Raw genomic sequence first — 26,718 nt, forward strand, 5'->3', positions numbered from 1 at the left:
AGGAGGAGAGTGTGTGTGTGTGGCATGGACGAGGACTGCTCTGGAAGAAGACCTGGGGTTATCCCGATAGAATATAGACTGTGGGCTGAGTAGAGGAGGAGTGGGAGGAGGAGGAGGAGGATGTATGTGTGTGGTGTATATACTTAGTGCAATGGGAACTACCTGCCTATACACGAGGCTACTGTGGCCCTGGGAGGGGTAGGTCTTGTTACCCAGCTGGGACTAGAACCTAGACCTCTTCATCTGGTCTGTGCTGGCTGCCATCAGGGATGGGTCTAAGGCAGATATCCTGTGTCCTTCTTGGCTGGGGGTGGGGTGGGAATCAGGCCCTTAGCTAGACTCTTGGGGCCACTGACGTCATGGGCTATGTGGCTCCTGACCCAGAGAAGGAGGCTGTGTTAGAGGATGAGCACTGTTGACCAGGTGTGGTGAGAACCCGGAAGGCTGCTTGGAGGAGGAGATGGAGCTCGTAGAAAGAGAAGTCTGAAGGTGGCTCCTTCTCCCATGCATGTACCCTTCTCTCCGTCCCTCTCTCCCATCTTCTTACCCAAGGCCTCCCCTTCTCTGTCTCCATTTCTGCTGCTCTGACCATGCCTCTGCTCTTTGCCTCTTCCTACCTCCTCGTCCTCACGTGCTTAGCGCCAGGGTACTGGAGGAAGAGTGTCAACATCTTACCTGTCTTGGCTACTTTACTAGATCAAGTATGTGAAAGAAGGCTTAGCGAGGCACTTTGGGGCATTGCCTGACTCCTAATCCCATGGTCCCAATTCCCTGGGCAGCCATGGATGAATTCAATTTGTGCTAATTTCCTAGTTCCCTAATTACACCTTGGCTCTGTGGCCCCGGGACTCCCCAGACCCAAGAGAGGAACCCTGAGAGACGAGCTGGGCCCCTGGGCGGAAAGAAACAGAGGGAGAGGGCTGCTGTTCAGGGAAAGGAGCTGCAGCTCAGAATTTCAATATCCTGGAGAACAAGGGAAGTGTAATTAATTGAGCAACAAAGGCCACCCTTGGGAGCAGCCAGGAGCAGCCAGGCTCTAGTTAGTGAGCCTTGCGCGCAGAGAGGAGCCCGCGGCTTCCTCAAGGTAGTCTGGTCCAGTGCCTGGTCTCCATCCACTGCCTCTGTGTAGACTCTAGGATGGCACTTTTCAGAGCTCAGAGCCACTCAAGGACTGTGGCTGCTTTGAGATATGCTGCTGGGGACAGTGACACAGGCCTCTGAGTACATCCATCCTCCCTGAGCTCCCCTACCCATCTCATTGGAATTCTCTACAGCAACCCAAGGCCTGGCATGGCAGCTATGCATGCTCTCAGGCTATCTTCCCCTCAGCCCCTCTAAGATTCTTTGTATCCCGTACGGCCCAGCTCTACCTCCTCCTCCCCACAAATGTGTACTTTGCAGTAGTCCTTTTGCTCTGGTCCAGTCTCTGGACCCTGCTGCTGGGCCGTGAGCTCTGAGCGGGAATTCTGTCAGCGTGGTGCTGGCAATCTACCGCTAGATGAATGAATGCACATGTGTGAATGTGAATGAATGATGGCAGTCCCTGGAAGGCTTGCCGTTGGCTCATTTTGGAGATCGCATGGGGACATATTTGGTGTCCTTGCCTCCCCTAGCAAACACCCCTTGTTCCCGTGCTGGGGCGGGGGTAGATGTAAAGCAAGGAGGTGCAGAGCCCTGGCCCTGGATGTTCTCAGTTGGATGATGCAGCTTGCCAGGGAGTCCCGTCACTTTTCCTGAGAGGACGCTGACCTAGTTTTGTGGGGAGGGAAGATGGGGGTGGACATTAATTATTGATTGGAAATCACTCCACACCGAGTTTGTGATGCAAATCCATGATAATTATCCTCATTAATAACCACCTCGGCATCACGCTGGGATCAATCAAAATCCAACAGGACCAACTCTCCTACCTGTCATCATCATTCCCCCTGCCCCTCTCCAATCTTCCCCTCTTTCCCAGTCTTGTACATGAGCAGTCAGTCATCCAGCAAACATCGACGAAGCTTATCTTCTAGGTTAGGCCCTGCTGGCTTCTGGGACCATTGAGGTGACTCAGACATAGACCCTGTTCCCCGGGAGCTCACAGCCCAGTAGGTAGGACAGGAAAGTATACAGACAGACGGGTGTTTATTGGGGTTAGATGTTGATGCAAATGGAACCTCTTAGGGTTGCACAACATACAAACTGTAACTGTCCAAGGCAGCCTAGGCTAGGAGAGACTGAGATTGCCTGGAGCGGAGGATCGGATGCTCTGATGAGAGAAGGTTGGGAAGGCTCCACAGAATGAGATTCCACCAGACTGAGGCAGGTGATAGGCGGTTGTTAGAGTGAAGAAGCCGCATAGGTAAAAGGATTGGCCTTGCAAAGAGGGGTAGACTCAGTATCAGGCGACAGTTTAAATTTACATCCTTCTGCTACCCAGCTGGGGGACACTGAGGAAATAACTCCTGTTGGCTCTTCGAACCACCTGTATAAAACAGATAACATTGCCAACCGCAAGGGGTTCCTATGGAAGCTGAAGGAGAACCTATTTGTGCACATCTCCAGGAGAGCACTCAGCACCTCAAAGGGTGCTCCCTAAGTGTGTGCTCCTTCACCCATGATCTTATGGAAGCACGGCAGGGCCCAGAGCCATTTTCCTGGCTTTGTGGGCATAGGGGCTGACATGGAGGCTTCCAGAAGGAGTAGGAGACTCCATCTCTCCTCCGGCTACCCATCAGCCTCTTGGCCTGTTCGTCTTGCTTCTCTGATGCCACCTCCTCGGCCCTTCCTCTCCCAGGCATGCGGATCCTGGTGAACCTGCTGCTCGACACGCTGCCCATGCTGGGGAACGTGCTCCTGCTCTGTTTCTTCGTCTTCTTCATCTTCGGCATCATTGGCGTGCAGCTCTGGGCAGGCCTGCTACGGAACCGCTGCTTCCTGGAAGAGAACTTCACCATGTGAGTCCCCCCACCCCATCTTAATCTGGCTTTTTATTGCTTCGATAAAACACTGGGACCAGAAGCACCTTGGGAAGGAAAGGGTTTATTTCACCTTACAGTTTGCAGTTCATCGTCTAGGGAAGTCAGGACTGGAACTCAAGCAGGGCAGGAACATGGCAGCAGGTACCAAAGCAGAGGCCATGGAAGGGTGCTGCTTACCAGCTTGTTCCTCATGGCTTGCTTAGCCTGCTTTCTTATAGAACCCAGGACCACCACAGTGAGCTGGCACCTTCCACAGTGAGCTGGGCCAACCCAAGGGAAGCATTTTCTCAATTAAGATTCCCTCATCTCAGAAGACCCTACCTCTGTCAATATAAAAACCCGGCCAGCGCTTCCCACTTCTACCCCACCTCCAACCCACTCTGTTCCTGCTGACTCTGACCTGCCTCTTGCTAACTCATTTGCTAACTGAGAACTGGGCCAACAAAGTAGGAGCAGCCAATTTGGGAAGGCTGGATATGAGGAGAGAGGGAGGTTTGGACATTGGAAGCAGAGAAAGTTCTAGAACCCAAGGAGGGGTGTGTGGGAGTGCCATAATGGGACCAGCTCACATCCTGCTGTTGGGTCTAGAGTGGGAGCCAGGCGCCCCTCCAGGCAGAATGTCAAGAGCTGCTTAAAAGATGGGTTTAGTTTCTCAAAATGATGCCTTTAGAATCCTTTCTTCCCAAGTGGGGACGGCAGCCTAGGGCACATGCACACACTGTGTGTTTGGAGGTAAGGGCACATCAGTTTCCACAAGCTGCTCCTGTGTGCTGGGCCCCACAGAGGCTGAAACGGAAGAGTGATCGTGTCTGTTTTAACCTGGCAGATGCATTCAGGACCTGCCCTTTGTAGAGCGAGGGCGCCTATGGCTAGGATCACCAAGGCTGTGTCTCTTCTCAATGCGGTGGTGTAGGGGTACTGTATGAGCTGGGATGAGTCTCCCTTTTCTGGATTTGGAACGTTAGAGACAGTGCGGTGTAACAGGAAGTGGAGGTTGGGTAGGGGCTGGTCTACCTCCCCATCGCTATACCGTGGGGAGCACTGGGTATCTGAGTAGGCCAGAGAAGGGGCACCTTGTTGGATGAGGGCCCCGTGGATCGTGAGAGAGTGGCTTTTACACTTGTGTGAGTGTTCGGCAGAGGGCAGTCCTGAGTTGTCAGGGGCAGGAGGAGGGGAAGTCCTTCAGAGAGCAGCATGTGTGTGAACTCTTGGTGTTGGGGCTCACCTCCATCTGTGCCCCCTCTGTCCCATGTGGGTCTGTGGCTGGTTCTGGCTCTCATGTCACCTTCTGCAGGAGGATTGCTGCCTCTTCTCCAAGCAGCGACCACACTATGACCTCGATGGTCAATCTTTTCCTGCAATGATCCCATTTATCGGCTTGAGAATTTGAGGTCACTAGAGAAATGACATACTTGTCTTTCGGGGACCCTAGGTTGTGAGTTCTCCCCTAGACTAGGAAAGATTGGTCCTCACTCTTCTCTCAAGACCTACAACAGTGCCTGTTCACTATGAATGAATGAATGAATGAATGAATGAATGAATGAATGAAAATGAATGAATGAAAATGAATGAATGAATGAATAAATGAATGAACGAGAGCATGAATGACTGAGCAGTAATCCCGCACAGAGGCAGGTAGGGGAGAAGCCTAGTTCTCTTTGGCTCTACAGCAGGAGAATTTATGTGCTGTTTCCTGCTTGGCTGCTCCCTTGTCTCATCTGAGCTCTGAGAGGTGGCTCCAGCCCTTCCTTGGCTGCTATGAGGACAGATGGGTGGACAGCGCTGTGGACATGCCTGGGCCCCACTTTGGGCCAGTGTGTAGGTGGCCCGCCTGGTAGAGGAATTCCAAATTCGAGAGGAGCCAGAGAGTTTTAGAGGCAAGACATAGCTGGCAAGGCCGGGTGGCTCTCTGAAAGCTCTAAGTCTCGTGTTCTCAGGGACAGGGGCCTTGACCTACAGGCCCCACTTGGTCATAGGATGACTATACTTCAGGGAGAAGAAAGAGGCTGGTAAATTCCTGGCTTAGGCAGAGAACAAGGCCAAGATTATCCCAGGTCTGCAACCCCCATAGAGGGAGGGTGGGTCAGACCTCAACTCTAAAGACCGAGCTCAGAGCAGGCCTCAGAGTAGCTGGTAAGGAAGGCTAACAAAACGTAGGCCTTTCCCGGGGCTCAGACAGATGGGCTCTGACCAGACCTCAGCCCAGCTAGGCCTGGCCTTAGACAGGAGAGACAGGCACCCAGTGGGGGAATTCCCCTCGTCCTCTTGGCTTCTTTTCCCACCAGCTTGTTGTGTGTGAGGCTTCAGATTACACCTCCAGCCCTTGGCCAGCTGCTCTGTGAACAAGCTCCTGAGCCATGCCGAACTAGGTAGAGCAAGACCCTTCCTAGACGGAATACAGCAGTGCATGCTGGGCCTCCAGGGGCCCCAGACAGGGAACAAGGCCTAGAGAGGGAGGACTTACCCAGGGAACATAGCAAGGCTTCTTTCTGCCTCTAGGGGTCTCAGAGCATGGATATCATAGCAAACATTTGCTGCCACTTCCAAGGGCAGGTTCTACACTGTCTCTTGGTCTTGACCCTAGGAGGATAAGGGAGCTAAATGTTTATTTGGATTTAGGGTGCTGGGTTGAGAAGAAAGGACTTCTGGGACATTTATGGATGCAACTTTGACCTGATCCTGAAAGGTCAAGAATGATATTTGCTGGTTAATGGATGGGAATGAGGGGGGGGGGGCTGAGGTAAGAGTTAATTCGTGACAGAGCCTCCCGATGCTGCCATGCAGGTGGGGGCTGGGGCAATGGAGTCTGGACTTGAAGGTCAAATTCTGCTTCTGCCACTTGCTAGCCTCATGACTTCAGCGACTTTGTGCCTCAGTTTCCCTACTACAGAGGTGATTTGAGAATGACTCAAATCAGAACATGTAGAACCTTAGGTCTGTGCCTGACCCTAGGGAGCGCTGAGCCATGGCGTGGCACCATGTGCGTTCCACCAGTCTGGGATGCTCTGGTGGGAGGGAGCGCCCCTGTTCATTCATTGGGAAGGCACTGAAATGGCACCTGGAACCATGGGAGTGTGTGAACTCACTGCAGTGTGTCGCCACAGCTGATGTACGACAGCCCTTAATAAATGCACCCTAAATGACAGGGTTGGGGAGTCTGGTCCTGGAGAGAGACAGCTGGTATTCACAGGGTGGCTTGTGCATGCTGAGTCTTGAGCGCTGCAGGACAAATTCATTACCTTCCCAACATCCTGCGGGAGAAGCATAGTATCTTTACTTGTTAGTTTGGGTGAATGTGTATGTGTGCCAGGGTATTCATGTGTGCATCGGTGCCAGAGGCCAATGTTTGGGGGCTCTGTCTTAATCGATCCCCACTTTATTTATTTTATTTATCTATTTATTTATTTACTTATTTATTTTTGAGATAAGGGTCAGTCACTGAGACCGGAACTGACCAATTTGGCTAGACTGGCTGGCCAGCAGGCTCCAGGAACCCTCATGTCTCTGGCTTCCCAGTGCCGGAGTTATAGGCCCATATCACCATGACCAGTTTTTATGTGGGTGCTGGGGATCTGAACTCGGGTCCTAATGCAAGGCAAGCACTTGACTAATTAAGGCCTGGCAGTAACACAGCAGGAAGGGTTGAGTGTGCGCAAGTGTGGAAACTGGACTGGGCTACCCTTGTTATTGGCTGGTCATCCGAACTGGTGTCTGGGTGTGAGCTAGCCTCTAACACAGCTGCCCTGGGGTTTCTGAGTTCACAGAGAGGGGCCCGTAGAAGAGCACGAGAGCAAAGGCTGGCAGGAGGCTCTCCAGTTATGGCTGGTAGTCATCAATCACCCTCAGTGCTAGTTGCACAGACCCCTGAGTCCCAGGTCTCCTGGGTCTCTCCATCCTTCCCCTGTGGGGCTGGGAGACCACCTCCCATCTGGGTTGATGCCCACAGTGAGCTGGAAACCTCCAAGTATATGGTGTGACTTTAAGATGTCCGTAGATTTGCAGAAGTGATGAAGTATGAAAAAGAACAGCTTGAAACCAAAACTTCGCCATACCTGTATCCACCAGAGATCTCAAGTCCAGAACGTATAAAGAAGGACTATAAACTGACAAGAAAGCCAAAGATGATTTAATTAAAAACTGGTCCAACAGACCTCACTAGAGACCTCTCAAGGGGCTACAGCAGTGGCACACGAGTATTTGAAAAGGCTCATCTTTCAGGTCTTAAGGGAGCCGTAACGGAAATGGCAGCGAGACACCGTGGTGCCCCGCCAGGATAGTTAAAATGAGAAGGGCCAGCAATTGCCCTTCTCACACAGAGCAGGCGACGAGCAGGCGACGTTCCATTCCGCTGTGTTCCGGGAGGTCCCAGTGGATCTTCAGGGTGGTTTCAGGATCCATTGTGGGAGGCTGGACAAACCCAATGCTAAACACACCCTCAGCTTGTCAGGTGTACCCTGGGGCTTTGCTCAAAAGAAAGGCTGGCTGGATCGGGCTGAGAGTGTAGCCCAGCTGGCAGAGCGGTATCTTGGCATGCTTGAGGACCCCGGATTCAGTCTTCCACACTGCAAAGAGAAAAAAAAAATCAGAGCCATTGAGCTTTAGCTGTGAGTGGTGTCTCACACCTGCAATTCCTGTGTTCAGGGTGCTTTGGCAGGGAGAGCGTTAGAGGTCACCTTGGGTTGAACAAACAAATACCATCCCCCACACAGAGGAAAGAAGGGTGGTTTGTACCCACTCAAGCACGCAGGCAAGAATGCTTCTGAGTCATAAGGACCCCATACCTAGAAATGACCCAAATTGACAGTTGGATAAGTAATAGCAGTGTGCTGGCTCATAGGTGGGAGTCCTAAGGAGTGGCTGTTTAATTCTGCTAATGGTGTTTTGAGACTGAAAAACTTGGCCCCCAGTCCTGTTCAGGTTTTAACTTTTTTTTAAGCATTGCTATTGAACGAATCTCAGAGCCCGGAGTCAGAAAAAAATTCTCTTGTTTCTGGCTTCGTCTTTCTGTCTGGTCTATTCCATCACAAAGACTTTTGCGTGCGGTATGTGATGGACCAATTGACATCAAGTTTGATTTATTTAATGGGTGTTCGTTCAGTCTTCCCACAACCATGTGTGGCACAGTCCAGCTTTTCTGCCGGGGATCAAAGTGATGTCTTTATTGGAAGCAGGTGGTCCCCAGCCTTTGCGAGGTTGGTTGTAACATTTTGACTGTTAAAGGATGTTGATGAATTGCCTTCCACAGGGGTGGTGCAGTTTACGCCCCCACCAACCATGCCGGTGTCTGTTTATACCCGTTGTTCTTCCCACACTGTGTTACAAAACCTTGAGGTGGCCATTCAGATGAGAGGCAGTGTTAGTGTTACTTACATTTGCTATTTCTTTTGTTGTTGTTGTTGCTTTTGCTTTTTGTTTTATGAGACAGGGTTTTCCTGTGTATCCTTGGCTATCCTCTGCCTCTTAAGCACTGAGATTAAAGGTGTGCACATGTGCCACCACCACCCCCTAAATTTGTTTGCTTTTTCTTTCTTTTTTTCAAATTTTAGTGAATTAAGTTAATTTTTTTTGACACATCATTTCCAGACAGGTGTACTGGCATGTACTTATAACCCCAACACTCAAGAGGTAGAAGCCATAGGCTCTAGAGTTTAAGGTCATTGTTAGTATAGAAAGTTCGAGGATAGCATGGGCTACATGAGACCTGTCTCAAGCAACCAGCCAACCAAGCAAACAAATAAGAGACATCTTGTTATTCAGTCCAGGCTGACCAGGAACTCAATCCTTAGCCTAGGCTAGCCCCAAATTCACAATCCTCCTGCTTCAGACTCCTGAGTGCTGGCTTCTGTGTTTGCCTTAAGACACAGGTCCGTCTCTATGTGTTGTGGTCCCTACTAAGGGTTCTAGTCCTATAAAACACCACACTAGGCTCCTTACTATAGTCTCAGAGTCCTCTGTCGTAGGGTTAGTTCCTGATCATTGTCTTAATTTTAAACCCTGCCCGAATGATCCCTCTCTGATCCGTTTGGGTTCCATAGATAAAACCACAATGGGGATTTCATTTGTTATTATGTGGTGGACACAGCAGAGCTTATGAGCAAATGTCACCGAGGAGGTAATCCATATCCAGAGAGGGAAGAGATTTCAGCCCAGGGCCACACATTCCCTTACCTGCTGGACCAGCAAAATCCAGTGGCTACTGATTGAGCACTCGCTCTGACTTGTCTAAACTGTGTGGCCTGGTCCAGCCAGGAAGCTGAGTAGTGTCTGTCCCACAGTGTAGCTCAGGGAGCCCTGGCTTAGCTCTGTGGAAGGGAGGATCCTCCAGGGAAGGTTCTTCAGATGAGGGGACCATGAAAAGGCATCACAACAGACCTGTTAGGACTTTTGTGATCATACCAGAAATGAGAAATGGTGTCTCCCATGTGTTCTGGACCTGGAGGCAGTGATATGGCCTTGGGCTAATCCTGCCACAGCGTGGCCATGCTGGTAGTGACCCTCCCCCGCTGCTCTTTGACCTGCTCTTTTCTGTGTCAGACAAGGGGATGTGGCCCTGCCCCCTTATTACCAACCAGAGGAGGATGACGAGATGCCCTTTATCTGCTCCCTGACTGGGGACAATGGCATCATGGGCTGCCACGAGATCCCCCCACTGAAGGAGCAGGGCCGGGAATGCTGCCTGTCCAAAGATGATGTGTATGACTTCGGGGCGGGGCGCCAGGACCTCAACGCCAGCGGTCTGTGCGTCAACTGGAACCGCTACTACAATGTCTGCCGCACGGGCAACGCCAACCCTCACAAGGGCGCCATCAACTTTGACAACATTGGCTATGCCTGGATTGTGATTTTCCAGGTGAGAACATTCAGGCCCAGGACTGGTCGGGTGGCATGGCCGCGGGTGGCATGGCCAGCAACCTCACTCAGCAGGTAAAGCCTTGAGCTGGACTTTGTCACCCACCTCCTGAGATCTGTCCAGCATGCTGTTGGTATAGGGCTTTACCCTGTTCACTTTGCAGGCAGAAAGCCCAAGGTTGAAAGGAAGGAAACATGCTTGCTGGCCAAGGAGTAAGTGGTGGCTAAATAACAAATCAAGATTTCATTTCACTGGGTCTCACCTCAAAGGCTCGCTCCTTATAGATGCCCAGGTGGGCTAAGCCATAGCAAGGAGTAGTCCTCACAGGGGGACTCACAGCCAAAGCAAGGTCCCACCATGGTAAGAAAGGTCGTTCCTAGAGGGATGACACTGAGGCCAGGCTTGGGTAGAAGTACATAGGAAACACTCTCATGCTCTGACCACCATACCACCTTGGGCAGACTCTGTCCCTACTCCAACTTTGTACTCTAGAGGGGACTTGGCAGGGTTTGTTCAGAAAACTGGGCCTGTAGGACACTGGGGGTCTTGCTTGGCCTGCTTGCCTCAGTCTTCTCCTCCTCATTCTGGGCATATTCTTCATACTGGGCGTCCTGTACTAGCAGACTCCTTACCTTGGGTGCCTGACAATAAGCCAGACGCTGTGAGCAGGGGAGCCAGCCCTGGTGTAGGGGAGGTTTTGCTGTCCTCAGAAGGAAGAAGGGGAAGGAAGGAGGCTCCCGCTCTGCTCTGGGGAGGGCTATATGAGAGATTCAGAGCTGAACCCATGTGCAACCATTTTGGGTCTCTTGGTTGATCAGTCCAGAGGGTGAAGGCTTCCCAGAGGGTGGAGGCTGCTCAGTGCTTTGCCACAAGCAAAGATGAGGCAGGCCTGGGGAGGCCCCAGCGCCTAGCCTGTCTTTCCCCAGATGGCTCTTAGTCTCTGGATGGCATTGTGGGGGACAGGAAGGGAATGGTCAGCTGACCCACAGCTTGGCTGGGGTTTTGTCACCAGTGTTAATGAGCTGGAGGTGTGATGTGGGCCAATGATATCAGTATCTCTTGGATCCTTGGTTTCCTTACCCATGCTGCCCCCTACCCCAGCCCTTGTCTTAAATCCTGGTGCACAGGAGGGCCGGTGTCTTAGCCTCTGCCCCTGTCCTCATGCCCACTGCAGGTGATCACTCTGGAAGGCTGGGTGGAGATCATGTACTATGTGATGGACGCACATTCTTTCTACAACTTCATCTACTTCATTCTGCTCATCATAGTGAGTATCAGGGCAAGTCCAGGACCATGGACCTTACGCTGGGTGGGGGTGGGGAGAGGGGAGGGATGGGCAGTCCCCCAGGGAGCCCTCAGGGCTAGGGGAGCCTGGCAGGACAGGAGGAAGAGGCAATCCATCCTGAGAAAGGGATATTTTTAAATGCAGTCAAGCAGCCCCAGCCGGTGATTGAAGGGGCTTATCAGGGCTGTGGCTGGGAGCATGTATCATATCTCCCCGTCTTCACGTCTCATCTCCAGCCTTTAACATCTACCCTGCTGATCCTGCTTGTCTCTCTCTGCCTAATTCCCTAGGAGCATGGCCTTAGCTGGGGGTATAGTTCCAGAATGGAGCTTCTCAGGGGTTCCATCTGGTCCCCATTTTTCCTGGGGTAGACAAGATGCTCTAACTGGCTGCCTGGGACTTCTCCCTGGATATGACATAGGGTAGGAGGTTGGCCTTGGTAGTGGCCTAGTGGAGCTCTGGGCAAGTCTTTGAACTCTGGGTTTTCTGCAGCTCTGTGTGTGACCAGGTGACGGAGGCAGGGGGCTCTCTGCCACTGTAGGCCAGCATGTCCTGTCCTTCTTTCCGGTGTCCACTCTGTCCTGCATACTGGTAGCTTTCTGCCACAGTACAGTCCACAGAGGTCAGGTTTCTGGGAGAGCTGTGTTCAATCCCCAACATGAAGGCTGGGTTCTCTAGTTTCCTGGTGGTGGGCCAAGGCAAGCTTGCTTTCCCATGAGCAACACCCTGACGAAGGAGTCAGAACAGACTGGCCACTCACCTGCGTCATGCCCGCTGGGATATAGCTCCATGACTTCATGGGGAGTCTAGGGCCTTGGACTTGAGAGAAACCAGATGAAAGAGAGAAGGACTCTTCATTAAGTTAGTTTCGACAGAACATTCAGGAAAGATGGACTGAGTTCTTGTGGGAAAGAAGATCTGAGAGGTCACAATGACATACAGAAGCTTAGGTATTATGATAGAAAGAAGCCATAGGGGCTGAAGGGCCCTTTGGAGGAGGACAAGTGTGTGGGTGACTTCCTGGAGGAAGACGGAAGACTCAGTCCTCTCCCACAGGAAACCATTTAGTAGTCCTTGAGGCAGGCTCCTCAGAGTCCACGAGATGGGTCACGTGGCAGCGACCAGTTTCTACGTGATAAGGAAGGCTGGCTGGGACACAGCCAGGAGCCTGCTTACCCCTGCTCTCCAGTAAGTGGTCAGCAAATGTGCCCTGATGTTACTGGGGATACTCGGTTCTCAAGTGCCCCTGTCTCAAGTCAGAGGATGCCATCAGCAGGCTGGTAGGGGTCTCCAGTCTTCACACACAGCTCCCAGTCTCTGGTTAGAAAAGTCCTAGGCCCACTTTGCTCTTGCCTCCCACTTTACAGATGGGGAACAGAGTTCCAGAGAGGATGAGGCCTGCCTGGGTCACCTGGGGGCAACCACTGTTGAAGGCTGGGTAGGAGCCTTACAGGGTTGAGCCTACAAAGGCCAGGGTCTCTCTGGTTTCGGTGTCCCTAATCAGCCCAGGGAAGAACAGTTTTCTGGGAAATGCTATGGCCGAGAGGACTGCTGGTTGTCTTTTTGTCTAAGAAGCAGCCTATTTCCCAGAGTCCTCTGGGCCAGGAAGAAGCCCTGTCCCCTTTAGCTCTTCAGTTGTATGTAATGGGAAGAGGGCAGCCATCTGCATGTACCTGTTGGTGAAAGCTGGAGGCCACACCTTTCCTGCCGGGCCAGAGGTACTCCTTTGGGTTAGTGAGTCCAAGGGAGACAACTGGCCCTGGAATAGTTAGATACGGGGGGGACCTGGCTCCACCTCCCCTTCCAAGCACACGGCCCAAGTCTAGGCCGGTGGGTAGGGCTCAGGACCTTTATGACTGGAGGGAAGTGGCTGTCCCTCTTGGCTTCAGCATCTCCCTCCACCCTACATGGGTTGGTAGTGAGGCTGGATCTCGGTCCTGATGGGGCCTGGACTTGGATAAAGTCCCAGTTGGACTTGGGAAGTCACCTCTGCTGTGCCTTCCCCTGCAAGGACTCAGTGATCTTTTCCTGTCCCATCTGTGTATCTGTGTCTGCGTTTCTGTCTCTCTGGGCCCCTCCATCTTCCCTGTACCTCTGTCTGTCTAATCCTACTCCCGACTACGCGTCTCTCATGTCTCCCAATTCTGTCTCTCTTTCTGTCTCCCCTCCCCTCCCCTTCTCTTCTCTTTCCTTCTCCTTTCCTTTCTTATCCCCTCTCCTTCCCCTTCCCTTTCCCCCTCCTTCCCTGCTTTCTTTATGTTTTTGACTCTGTACCTTGGCTGTCCTCTGTCTTTCTGTCTTTCTGCTGTCTTCTTTCTTCTCCTCTGCATCTCTGATCTGTCCCCTCCCCTCTCCCGTCTCTCCTGTCTCTCTCTGGCCTCCCCCCTCCCATCTCCTGCTCTTGCTAACTCTTTCTCCATCTCTTTGTCCCCTTCTCCTGTGCCTCCCCCCACCCCCGCTCGTTCTACCCCTCTCTATTTATCTGTCCCCACTGTCCCTGTTCCTGTCCTTTCCTTCTGTTGGTTACAGGTGGGCTCCTTCTTCATGATCAACTTGTGCCTCGTTGTCATAGCAACCCAGTTCTCTGAGACCAAGCAACGGGAGCACCGGCTGATGTTGGAGCAACGCCAGCGCTACCTGTCCTCCAGCACGGTGGCCAGTTACGCTGAGCCCGGTGATTGCTATGAGGAGATCTTCCAATATGTCTGTCACATCCTTCGCAAAGCCAAGCGCCGTGCCCTAGGCCTCTACCAGGCCCTGCAGAACCGGCGCCAGGCCATGGGCCCGGGGACACCAGCCCCTGCCAAGCCTGGGCCCCATGCCAAGGAGCCCAGCCACTGCAGTAAGTGGCCTTGACTCTCAAGCTCATGTGCCATGACTCAGGGTCTCATAATGGCAATAGTGCAAGTGTGTCGTGCCTGCTGGGACAAGAAGTGTCCGCATCAGTCAGATGTGGAATCCCCAGTGTTCATTTCAGGCCGTACTGTTTCCTTTATGGCCCGTCCAGAACTTATCTGCTCTGCTCACTTCTTGCCCCAGTCTCTGTCCAACCTGCGTGGCCTCGCCCTCTCCCGGGAGAAATTCTTCCAAGTTTTGCAGGCAAACCATTCCCTTGAACCTATACTTGAAAGTTAAGTGATTTATTCACAGCCTTGCGAGACTAGCTTCCCTCTTTGTGGTCACCCATGTCACTTCTCACGCTGGCCCCCGTGACTGTTCCCTGCTTACCAGCACACCTGAGTAATGACATCAGGCCCCTGGCACAAGGGGCCGTACATATCAGGGCACACCGGGACTCTCGTCCCCATTACTTCTCTCCTCCCTCATGTTTGAGCGGCGCTAGGCTGTTTGTGTAAGTTTGGTGTTTAGCTTAGAAAGGAGGCTCTCTGGGGTGGGTATACAGTTGCTAGTGTGCTTGCAGAGCATGCGTGAAAGCTCTAGTTCAAGCCCCAGCATGGTGGCAATCCTGAGCTTGGGGCATGGAGCAGGAGGATCAGAAGTTCAAGGGTATCCTTAGCTATTTAGTGAATTTAAGACCAGAGTGGGGTCCACGAGACCCTGTTGCAAGGAGGGAGGGAGGGAGGGAGGGAGGGAGGGAGGGAGGGAGAAAGAGAGAGAGTCTTTAGCTTGTTTCTTTCAATAGCCCCGAGAAAGAGGCAGACTAGAAACCATGTCTCCAGTTTTCAGATGGGAAAATCAAGGCCCAAGGAGATGAGGGAGTCACTTAAGTTGCCCAGTGTGTCCATGTAAGACTCCATATAAGACTCCGTCATATGGAGTGTCAGAGGTGCTGGGCCTTGCAGAGCGTCTTGTCTGTACTCACAGATGCAGACAACCCTAAGAGGAGACCACGGAGCTAGCAGGGAGCTCTGGGTTTAGTCTGCTTTCTCCAAGCTACTGCAGAGAAGTTAGCAGGCCCCGGACTGTTCCTCAGAACAGCTGTGGAGCATGGCACGTCCCGTTGCCCTTGTGACCTTGACCACCCGGATGGGGCCTCCCGTCTCCTCCTCCCGAGCAGGACTCAAGAGATCTGTTAGTTTGTGCCTGTGATTGACGGTTGCCTGGCTGAGGCCCTGGCTGGTCGATTCCACACTCCTAGCTGTCTTATCCTGTCAATCAGAGAGACCAGCAAAGACCAGACAGTTGTCCACTGTCCTCAGACACTAGCCATCTAGATGTGGTTCCAGGTGGCCTGTAGCAGTGAAGAGGAGAGCTGAGGTCTAGGCCAGGCTAGCTCTCACCTTCTGGGGATGCAAGCATAGGGAAGGCCTCTTGCTGTTGCCACTGCCCCTCGGGCTGGAATGCTGTGAAGCCAAGTTTTGCATTTTTTAGTGCTGTGACTTCTCAGGCCTCCGTTCCATCTCCTTTCCTGTGGCCAGTGTTGGTGCAGTCTGAGAAAGGCTTTGATCCTCCAAGGCTGGAGGACGACCCAGGTATCTGGTTGCTTTGTAGTATTCAGAGGCCGACATAGGGAAGTGCAGGCTTTCCCACTTTTCTTTCCCTTTAGTGCTTTCTTTCTTTCTTTCTTTCTTTCTTTCTTTCTTTCTTTCTTTCTTTCTTTCTTATTCAAGCAAAATGTATTTATGTTACTATAATATAGGAAAGCACAAAGAAGAAACCAGCCAGGCCATGGTGCCACATGCCTTTAATCTCAGCACTTGGGGAGCGAGAGGCAGCCAGATAGCTCTAAGTTTGAGGCCAGCCTGGACTACATAGTGAGTTCTAGGATAGCCAGGGCTACACAGAGAAAAACTAAAAACTAAGAGAAATTAAAGAGGAGGAGGAGGAGGAGGAAGAAGAGGAGGAGGGAGAAGGAAGAGGAGGAGGAAGAAGAGGAAGAGGAGGAAGAGGAGGAAGAAGAGGAGGAGGAGGGAGAAGGAAGAGGAGGAGGAAGAAGAGGAAGAGGAGGAAGAGGAGGAAGAAGAGGAGGAGGAGGGAGGAGGAGGAGGAGGAAGAGGAGGAGGAGGAAGAGGAGGGGGGAGAAGGAGGAGGAGGAGGAAGAAGAGGAGGAGGAAGAGGAGGAGGAAGAGGGGGAAGAAGAGGAGGAAGAGGAGGAGGAGGAGAAGAAGAAGAAGAACAACCACCACCAGCTGCAGGGCTGGTTCTTGACACTTCTTTGAAATGGTTAAATAAGCCCAAGGCCAGCCCAGGGGTTGAAGGTCTCAGGCCTCATCTGCTGTCACCTGTCCTGTTCCCTGTCCCCATCTAGCCTGCTTCTCACTGTTATGGAGGGAATTCCTGGGAGCTCCCAGAGTCGGCCTTGGTCTGGTCTTCCTCCTTTCACACAGATGGGCTAAGTGAGGAAAGCCAAAGCCACTATAGCTTCCTCTGAGGGGTGTCCAGACCCACAGACCCCAGGTCCTCATACCTGTGGGATCCCCATACCTGGGAACGTTTGTTGAGGTCATTGTCAAAGGTGACCAACAGTTAACATGGTCTGAAGGGTGATGAGACTGCCACGTGTTTAATAAGGACAGTCGTCTCAAGGTGGGGTCAGCTCGTTTTATGCAGTGTCCCTGGGGGAGGTGGGGACCTGGTTTGGATACTAATGCCGCCCCCTGTTTGCTTTTCAGAGCTGTGCCCACGACACAGCCCCCTGGACCCCACTCCCCACACACTGGTGCAGCCCATCTCTGCCATTCTGGCCTCTGACCCCAGCAGCTGCCCTCACTGCCAGCACGAGGCAGGCAGGCGGCCCTCTGGCCTGGGCAGCACTGACTCAGGCCAGGAAGGCTCAGGTTCTGGTGGCTCTGCAGAGGCCGAAGCCAATGGGGATGGACCCCAGAGCAGTGAGGATGGGGTCTCCTCGGACCTGGGGAAGGAGGAGGAACAGGAGGACGGGGCAGCCCGACTGTGTGGGGATGTGTGGCGCGAGACACGAGCCAAGCTGCGGGGCATCGTGGACAGCAAGTACTTCAACAGAGGTATCATGATGGCTATCCTGGTGAACACAGTCAGCATGGGCATCGAGCACCACGAACAGGTGAGCGAGGGTTTGGGCCAAGCGGGGGTGGAGAAGCAGGTGTGGAACACTGGGTTCAGGCTGGGCAAGGGTGGCAGGGCACACCCGGGTCTCCCTGATCCTGCATAGCGTAGAGTCTAACCCTTCCATATGGCTTCAGCACTTTGCCCAAGGTCACAGCCAAGGGGCAGATGGTCTGGGGTATCTGCAGGGTGAGAGGATTACCACTGAGGCTTGATGGTGTAGGACTCGGGTTGAGATTCAGGACCCACTGCTTTTCCTCCAAGGCTGCCTGGAAGTCTGCAGTCTGTAGGCCACTCCTGAGGTAACAGCCTGTCAAATCCAGGCTCCACTTGGAATGCCCTTACTCCCTGGCTTTTTGGAGGTGTGGCTTCCTTGGCCGCCTCCTCAGCTTGGTTGGGCTATGCCCAGCCCACTGACCCAAGGTCCTAGAGCTAGCCAGCAGCCCAGCTCGAACCCACTTCCTGTGGCAACATTGATACCCTAGCAGGGTTGGGTTTGGATTCGAAACCTCCCTGGCTTTAGCATCATTGCCATCCGGCAAAGCCCTCTCTGGTACTTGGCGTGGGCCACACTCTTCACGTCTGTTTATTAGCCCACCAAGCATAGGCTTCATTCAATTTAGTTAAATGTAGCCCCTGGGACTGCCACCAACACTCGGTACTGCAGGCTTGCCAGCTATTCTGACTTAATTAAAAAGATCTTTGGGGAGGGCTGCTGGGTGGGATCTCTGCAGGGGGGAAGCTGGTGAGAGGAGAGGCCTATCCTTTGCCTCAAGGTCCTGGACTGTCAGAACCAGAAACCCAGCAGGGTTTTCCTGCTCTTGGGGAAGGCAGCTGTGGGAAGAGCTGCTCTTGGGCATTTGGCTCTGGTGTCTACACCCTGCTTTACCAGAGTCAGGCACGGTCTCTGGCTTGTTAGAACCAGCCTAGGTGAGAGCCAATTTTCTCACCCTTGGGAATTTAGCAAGCAGTTGTTAAAGAGTTGCTTGTTTGAAATGGGTTATGGAGAAGGTATTTACACCACAGAGATTGGCAGACACTACAAATCAAGGCTTTTGGGTTTACTTGAGCCCCTACTGGTCTCTGACTTCTTGAGGGGTAACCCCTCCAAGGCAACACCACACCACGGTCAAGGCAACTCCAGCCTGCCCTCCGGCCAGTCACGGTCCCTGTATGAGTCTACTCAATTTCTTCTCTAGTTCATATCTCTTGTACTTGCCACATCCACTTGAGCAGTCTTGCTTTCCTTAAAAATTTGGTTTTGGTCAGACATGAAGTGCATGAAGAAGCAGAGGCAGGTAGACCTCTGAGTTTGAGGCTAGCCTGGGCTACACAGAGAAACCCTGCCTTGAAACAACAACAAAACAAACACACAAAAAAAAACCTAAAACATTTGTTTGATCACACCTTTACCCATTGAGCACACTTTCTACGTCTGCCAGAGCCTTTCTCTTCCTTTGGGACAGCAGACGTCATGTGATGCTGAAGTCACCTCTTACCTGGAGTCCCTACCTGGTTGGAAGAGGCTCCTGTCAGTTGGAGGGTCTACCCTGATCTCCTCATCTGCAACCTCAACAGAGAGATATCTCCCCTTAGGGCTATCTTAAGGCTTACTAGGAACCTATTAAGCCCCAGGCCCAGAGAGAGCAGGGTGTCCCCAAGTCCTCATAATATTTCCCAAGCTAGTGTTAGTCACTGCTTCCTGTTTTCACACCTGGAAGGCCACACTGCTCAGAGGCCATGTTGTTTGTTTACGACCTGAGCTCCAGCCCTGTTTCTGCAGCTGACTGGGTTGGCCCTGGGAAAGTCATTTGCTTACCTAGCTGGATATCTACTGATAAGCCAGACGCTCCCCAGAGAGGCAGATGTGCAGATTCTCGTGTCTAGTAGGCATCTAAGACTCTGCCATTACTAACAGGTCTTTTGTTCGAGCCTTCTGCCATCAGCCTGGGTAAGTTTACCATCCACTGTCTGGAGCCTCAAAAATTAATTAAAGAAGAAGCTAGGAGGAGGAGGAGGAGGAGGAGGAGGCATTTTTAAACTGTTCTTTTTAAAGCAGCACCGAGTGGCAGCCATTGTTCAGCGGAGCTCTGTTCAGGGCCTGTTGGTATTTTTGTTCCTCGCCCTGGACTCTCAGACATCTCTCTGCGGGGAAACTGATCCGCCCCCGGGTTTATTTTGAGCATCCCCCACTGAGGTGGCACCCACAGTGAGAGGTGGCCCAGGGTTGCAGATGGTGTGCAGGAAGGAAGGGGAGAGTATCATGGAATCCTTCCCTGCTACCTCCACTGGGCCCTGCATCCCACCAGACCCTGCAGAGAACTCTGCATCACTGCAAGGGGACAGGCGGTCATGTCCTGGCTTGTCACCCCTGCCTCCCTAATTATAGGGAGCTCAGTCCAGATGCTCATGGCCTTTAGCATGGCCACTGCTCCTCCAATAATGGAGAGCTGTCACCAGTAACAATTTGTTCAGGCTCCATATGCAGTGGACATTCCTTATCGTGACTGGCCTCGGAGGAAGTGACCGGTGAAAGGGCCTCAGCCAGTCAGAGACTGGCATGCTTCTCATGAAGAGAGAGAGACAATGCCCCAGAAGGGCAGGGTGAGCCTTGATGGCAGAGCACTTGCCCAGCATGTCCTAGGTTCTGTTCCCATTACTAAAAAGAAGAAATTCCCAGGGGCCTTCAGGAGATTTGAGAAGTCCACATCCCCTGGGTAATCTCTGATTGAATTGTGTGACCATCAAAGGGGTCGGGTCACCTTGGCTTCATAGAAGTCCCGGAAGGCAAACAGGTATGTGTCTCATCCCCACTGGGAAGATGGGGAAACTAACTGAGGAAGGTGCATAGGCTGCCCAAGTGACTTGGCACACAGCTAGCAGTGCTGGCTCTGGGGGGCAGAGGGTAGCCGTGGATGATGACAACAGAGGTAGGTCCCAGGCCAGGAAGGTACTTAGTTTCTGCCTTAGAGTCTCTGACTAGAGCTGGGACTCCTCTCAAACTAGGCTGGGCCACCCTGAAGCCTCACCTTGGCCTCAGTGAAAGGAAGAGTTTTTCATGGAGTGGACAGCAGAGGAGATCCCCCAAGGCTTAGGGCTGCTACCGGACTCCGGGATGTTTTTGGTTCCAGCTCCCAGGGGAATGTGTTCAAGGCTTCCCTACTCATGGGTGACTCAAAGCTCACTGTGTAGTCCCTAGTACGTAACCTGAGTTTATGGTGACTCTGGGAAGATGGGATGGATCTTAAAGGATTAAAGCCATCAGTTAGACAAGGACAAGGGAGGGGCAGGACCCAGAGCTTTCAGGAAGGATGCGTGTGGAGGGTGTGGTGGGTGGGCAGTCCAGGGGGCAAGGAGGGCTTCTTATCCACTGAGGGCCTCAAGGACACTTCTCAGCACAGTGGAGAGCCATGGGAGGCATGTAAGAAGGGAAATGATGTCTGAGGCAAACTTTTCCTAAAATGTGGCCAGGTGATGGCACGTGGTTCAGAGCGGAGGGAAGAGACATGACTCCAGAGAGGACTCCACCTTGGCCTGGTCATGAGCAGTAACTTCTGTTTGAGCCACGCCCTTCCTGTTAAATGTGTAGACAAGATTGGAGCTCAAATGACTGGCATATAGACTTTGCACGCCGCCTCGGGGAGGAACTTAGCTGACACCGGACATCTTTGTCACCACAGAGCTAGGCTGGGAATGAGAGTTTCCTGGACTGATTCAAGGACCTTCGTGTGCCCTTTCATCTATCCCTGTAGAAGTGGCCTGAGACTGGACAGCCTGGGGCCACTAAGCCCAGGGGCATTGGGCTAGGATGAGCCCCCTGTGCCTTCTAGATGTGAGCTGGTAGTTTCTGACCTGGCCCACCTGTTCTTTCACAGGGTACATGTTGGGCATCCCTGATGGACTTCTTACTGTCTGTTGTCTGTCTGCTGTGACTTTTATGCTGTTTCTCCTTTCTTAGAGTCTCTCTGACATCTGCCATGTCACTTTGTCTCAGTCAAACCCCACTTTCCTTCCTAAAATAGGATTTCATGTAGCCTAGGCTGGCCGTGGACTCAATATGTAGCCAACAACGACCTTGAATTTCTGATTCTTCTGCCTCCAACCTCTGGAGTGCTGCGATTACAGGTGCATGCTACCATAATAGATAGGTTAATGAGGTGCTGGTGATTGCACTTGGGACCCTCATGCATGTTAGACAAGCACTCTACTCACTGAGCTACACCCCATGAGCACTTTCTCTATGTCTAGCACGGCTTTTGCTCACCATCATCTGTCCGTGGTCCATCCTGGTCCCATTTCTGTTCCTCTCTGCATCTCCCGCCTCATCCCTTTCACTGACTCCACCCTCACCCCTGACCCCGCCCATCCTGGCCCCGCCCCCGCCCCAACCCCCCTGGCCTCCCACTTGTCTTGTCTATATTCATCTGTCTGCCTCTCTCCAGCCTGCCTCTCTCCCGGAAAAAATGCTCTTGGGAGTGATGGATGGTCCGTTAGAGAAAGATTAACAGGTGTGCGATGCCTGGAAAAACAGCTGTTGCGGGGGAGGAGGGAGGCGAGCTACTGACCTTTCTGAAGCTCCGTGGCTACAGCCCGGTTGGAGGGAACACGTACGCATTGTGTGGGTGCACACAGCTGAGAGCCAGCGGATGGCCAGCTTGGACCCCGTCAGCTGCTACCCTTCTCATCTCGGATTATCTGACTCCGGTGGGCTTCGTGAGCTGCATCGGAGTCCTTCCCACCCACACCCTCCCAGGGTCCTGCTCCCTTTGCATTTTGAGAGTCAAATGTAATTGCAGATGGAAATGGGGCCCTCTCCTTTTATCTGGGCTTGAGAGGAACTGGCGGCTTTATTGGATTTCCCAGGCACTAGATGGGAAGCTGGTGGCTGGATAATTTTTTTCTTTCTTCTTGTAAGCCATATGGGATCAAAGTTAGACCCCTGGGGTTCTCTGCTTCTCTGCAGAAGGGGGGGGGTGGAAGGGCTGGGTGTGGAGTTAGGGTGCAGACAAGCAGGAGATGGCTTGCTGTTGTGGTACCCTCCTGTCACCCAGCTCTTACCCTGGCTGGGAGTTTGGCTCTGTTACCCTTCTCTGCTCCCCTGTGTCACCAGCTCTCTCCTCTTGGCTCCCCAACACTGTCCCCCAAACCATACTCAGCGAGTGTTAGTGAGTACTGGCTTGCTTTGTTTTAGGGTGATTCGTGGGACTCTGCCACTGAGAGGGGGCATCTCTCTTGCAGGAACACATGTTCTAGCACATGGCTCTTGGAAGATCTGTGTAACACGTTCAGGAGTGAACAAATGAATGAGTGAGCGAGCAAGCCGGTTCAGGCAGGATTTCTATGTACTGCAATGGAGTCTGCTATTCTTACTGGGTAGTTCCGCACAAGCCAGTCCCACCACCCAGCCAGTTTCCTTACTTGTCAAATGGCCTATGAGGCTTCGAGGTTCAGGGAAGGAGGGATGCGTAGCCATTCCTTTTCAAGGATTCAGGCAGAGCCATTGCTGTCCCCTTGACCGTAAGCCAGAACCCTCTGTGTGAGGGAGGAGAACAGAGGGACAGAGGTTCCTTGCCTGACCCTCAGCCAGAGACTGGGAGTCTATGAGGCCATGTAACTCTCTACTTGTGGCTATAAGAGGAAGTCTCAGAGGCAGGGGCCATGCCTAGAACCATTTTCTTTACCCCATGGCATGATCTGTTTCAAAGCAGGGTTCTAAATGGTGCCATTTGCAAGCTCTTGTCTGCCTCTTAAAATCCTGAGAGACATAAATCCAGGGGTAGAGGGAGGCCTGTGGCTGAAAAACGGGGGACCTGGGGTCACCGGCTAGTGACATGATCTTCTTGGTGGGTGTTCTCCGAGAGCCACTGTGGAGATGTCCTGTTCCTAGTGCTATTTCTAGCATGTAGCAGGTGCCCTTCTTTGTCCTCCATTTCCTGGCATTGTGGGAAAGGCTGACTCACCTGTAACCCTGGTGGTATAATGTCTCCTAGTGCACAGTTCCAGCACCATGCCTGGGCTGCCTGACTCTCTAGTAGACAGCCCACCTGCCCTACAGGATCTAAAGGCAGCACAAAGTCTTACAGACCATGGTGCAAGTCTAAGGGACTCACCAGGGTCACACGTTCTCCGTCCCCACCTCCCGCAGCCCGAGGAGCTGACCAACATCCTGGAGATCTGCAATGTGGTCTTCACCAGTATGTTTGCCCTGGAGATGATCCTGAAACTGGCCGCCTTTGGGCTCTTCGACTACCTGCGGAACCCTTACAACATCTTTGACAGCATCATCGTCATCATCAGGTAACAAACAGCACCGCCACCCCGAAGCTGAGTAGCAGAAGTGAGGGCCTCCACCCCGAGCAGCAGAGGAAACCTCTGAGCAACAAAGGAAACCGTTACGGGCAGGCAGTTATCAAAATACTGAATAAACTGGTGGTTTAGTAATATATGCTTCTGCACGAGTGTGCTCAGTAGAGGTGGCAGTGAGTCTGAGGCCACCGGAGTTGCAAATGTGGGGGTTGGAAACACAGGAATAACTATTGCAACACGAAGATATTAGCTACTTTGATTGCCCAGGAAGTCATGGCTGTGGCTGATTCTCTGGTTTGTTGTTTACATTCATAATCAAAAGAAGTGTGCGACCTCAATCAGAGGTTAGTGACACTCAGACTTGCAAGACTAGACACAGACTGTCACCTTTTTCCTTCACACACGCGCACGCACCCATGCATGTGAGTGCGCGCGCAGGTCAGAGGGCAATTTTGCAGGAGTCATTTCTCCTATTGTGTGGGTCCTAAGGATTGAACTCAGGTCATCAGGTTTGGTGGCAAGCTTCTCTAGCTGCTGAGTCATTTCCTCAGCTCTAGCCACAGGCTTCTTAATGCCAGATCCATGGGCTCATGACTGAGAAACCCTGTTTTAGGGGCTGCTGTGAAGTAGCACCCAACGCTGTTTGTTAGATGGATGGATGGATGGATGGATGATGTCAGCTGCTTCCGTTTTCCTTACCCTCTCTGCTTCTTCCATCTTCCCGTCTCCTTGGCCACCCACTGACCCTCTCTGCCTCCCCCATACTGGCTGCAGCATCTGGGAAATCGTGGGGCAGGCGGACGGTGGCCTGTCTGTGCTGCGCACCTTCCGGTTGCTGCGGGTGCTGAAGCTGGTGCGCTTCATGCCGGCGCTGCGGCGCCAGCTCGTGGTGCTCATGAAGACCATGGACAACGTGGCCACCTTCTGCATGCTACTCATGCTGTTCATCTTCATCTTCAGGTGAGCCCCACCCCCTGCTGGGGGCTAGAGGGGGTGAGCTCCACCCACTGCTGGGGGCTATGGGATGTGAGCCCCACCCACTGCTGGGGACTTTGGTGAGCCCCACCCCCTGTTGGGGGCTAGAGGGGGTGAGCTCCACCCACTGCTGGGGGCTATGGGATGTGAGCTCCACCCACTGCTGGAGGGCTACGGGTGAACCCTATCCCCTGCTAGGGGCTACAGGTTTGAGCCTGGGACTGGCGGCTGGTGGAAGATCCAGGGACAAAGTTGCCAGGACCTGGCTGTGAATCCGAGCATCCAACCCAACGGCTCTGGAAAGTCTCTGAGCCTTGACATTCCCCTCTATTAGCAAGGGCTTTAGATTTACCTCTATCCTGGTCCTGGGTGGTCTTGGGAGTAGCGGAGAGCTGAGGGTGATATGACCCTTGAGCCACCTCCTTCCTTTTCTTAGCATCCTTGGGATGCATATCTTTGGCTGCAAATTCAGCCTCCGCACGGACACGGGAGACACCGTTCCTGACAGGAAGAACTTCGATTCCTTACTGTGGGCCATCGTCACAGTGTTCCAGGTGAGCGGCAGCAGAACGTTCATGGTTTTCAGGGGAGAGATATCCAGACAGCAGGTCTGGGGGCGGCTGAGGCTGATGGGAGGGCTGTGCTTGGGAGGGCTGGGACTGGGCCTGGACCAGGGCTGAACTGTGTCCTTCTCAACAGATCCTCACTCAGGAGGACTGGAACGTTGTCCTGTACAATGGCATGGCCTCCACCACCCCCTGGGCCTCCCTCTATTTTGTTGCCCTCATGACCTTTGGCAACTACGTTCTCTTCAATCTCCTGGTGGCTATCCTGGTAGAGGGTTTCCAGGCTGAGGTAATTATAACGCTGGGCTAGTCACTGAGCAGGAGACAGGGAGCCTGGCAGGGGGATAGTGTACCTTGAAACTTCAGCAGGTAATAGTCCTTCAAAATAGAGCAGCCAATGAGGCATGAGCTTCCCGTTCCAGGTAGCTTGGGAATAGAGGATCCCCCATTAACCCCCATCAGGAGCCTCCAAGATCTGGGTTTCTAGAGCCTTGCTTCTTCCTCTGTACTGTTGGGCTTTGAGGAATGCTGGAAATCAGGGAGACTGGGCTTTGTGGCCAAAATCTTTATTAGCCTCTTGTGTCCCTGTTTCTAATCCAGTTTTCCCACCCGTAAAAGGAGGATGGGAGGGGCCATAGAAAAAACCCAAGGGTGGGCTAGGAAAAGGCAGAGCTCACCTGTTCTAATGTGAACTCATCTCCCAGGGTGATGCTAATCGTTCCTACTCTGATGAGGACCAGAGCTCATCCAATTTGGAGGAGTTTGACAAGCTCCCAGAGGGCCTGGACAACAGTAGAGGTAAACACACTTGTACTTTCCACTCAGGGTCAGGAACTCTCCGTAGATTCCCAGATGGCACAGTGGCTTCCCCATGGGGCCTTGACCCAGGGACCCATGGACTGCTACCGACTTGTCTGGTTTTTTGTTTTACAATTATATCTGAAAGAGATGCTTGGTCTCAGAAACAATCATGAACCTCCTGGGTTCCCCTGGAAACTCACCTGCTTCCCTTTCTACATGGGGCTCTGAGTTACAGCCACAATGTCTTTGTATGTAGCCTAGGTTCAGGTCATGTCTGATACCACTAGGTAGCCTTTTCCAACCAAGCTCAGTATCCATGGTAACCCAAGAGGACAGTCCCTCCCTATGCGCATGTGGGTGAGGTGCCCTAGCATGGTGGTCTAGGTTGGTCCCAGAACAGAAGGGAAGGGTTCATGAGAACCCTTACAGGCAGGAAGGAAGAAGACACATGAAGTAGGCACCAGCCTCCAGGATTTCCTGATGGAGGACATCTCACCAGAAAAGCTCTCCATCTAAATACAACCACTTCTGATTGTTTCATGGCTTCCTCTGTCTGTCTGTCTGTCTGTCTGTCTGTCTGTCTGTCTGTCGTCTTCATCTCACACCTCCAGATCTCAAGCTCTGCCCAATACCCATGACACCCAATGGACACCTGGACCCTAGCCTCCCTCTGGGTGCGCATCTGGGTCCTGCTGGTACCATGGGTACTGCCCCCCGCCTCTCACTGCAGCCAGACCCGGTACTGGTGGCCCTAGACTCTCGGAAAAGCAGTGTCATGTCCCTGGGCAGGATGAGCTATGATCAGCGATCCTTGGTGAGTCCTGTGATGGATGCTCATTGCTGGAGGTGGGGGGCACTGAAGGACTGTGGCACCAGTACCCTGGTGAGGGTACCACACTATCTCTAGTCTGAACCAGGTCTGTGTTAATGACAATCTTAGCTGCTCTGGACCAGAACTGGAACAAAAGAGTGGGGTCTGGTGGAGAG

At 52.7% G+C, this 26,718-nt stretch overlaps 1 protein-coding gene across 2 annotated transcripts in view; it reads left to right on the plus strand.

Moving 5' to 3' along the window:
* The window catches only part of Cacna1i (calcium voltage-gated channel subunit alpha1 I), a 111,555-nt gene that overhangs the window by 57,793 nt on the left and 27,044 nt on the right, over positions 1 to 26,718 (plus strand). For both annotated transcript variants that reach the window (XM_087558818.1, NM_020084.4), the window contains 11 exon segments: positions 2,780 to 2,939; positions 9,498 to 9,813; positions 10,988 to 11,080; positions 13,628 to 13,940; positions 16,672 to 17,081; positions 23,229 to 23,380; positions 24,164 to 24,349; positions 24,801 to 24,918; positions 25,064 to 25,219; positions 25,635 to 25,728; positions 26,343 to 26,545. In XM_087558818.1, the coding sequence (XP_087414944.1) occupies positions 2,780 to 2,939; positions 9,498 to 9,813; positions 10,988 to 11,080; positions 13,628 to 13,940; positions 16,672 to 17,081; positions 23,229 to 23,380; positions 24,164 to 24,349; positions 24,801 to 24,918; positions 25,064 to 25,219; positions 25,635 to 25,728; positions 26,343 to 26,545 (2,201 nt within the window).

This window comes from Rattus norvegicus, chromosome 7 (genome assembly GCF_021556685.1).
Source record: "Rattus norvegicus strain SHRSP/BbbUtx chromosome 7, alternate assembly SHRSP_T2T, whole genome shotgun sequence".
NCBI lineage: Eukaryota > Metazoa > Chordata > Mammalia > Rodentia > Muridae > Rattus > Rattus norvegicus.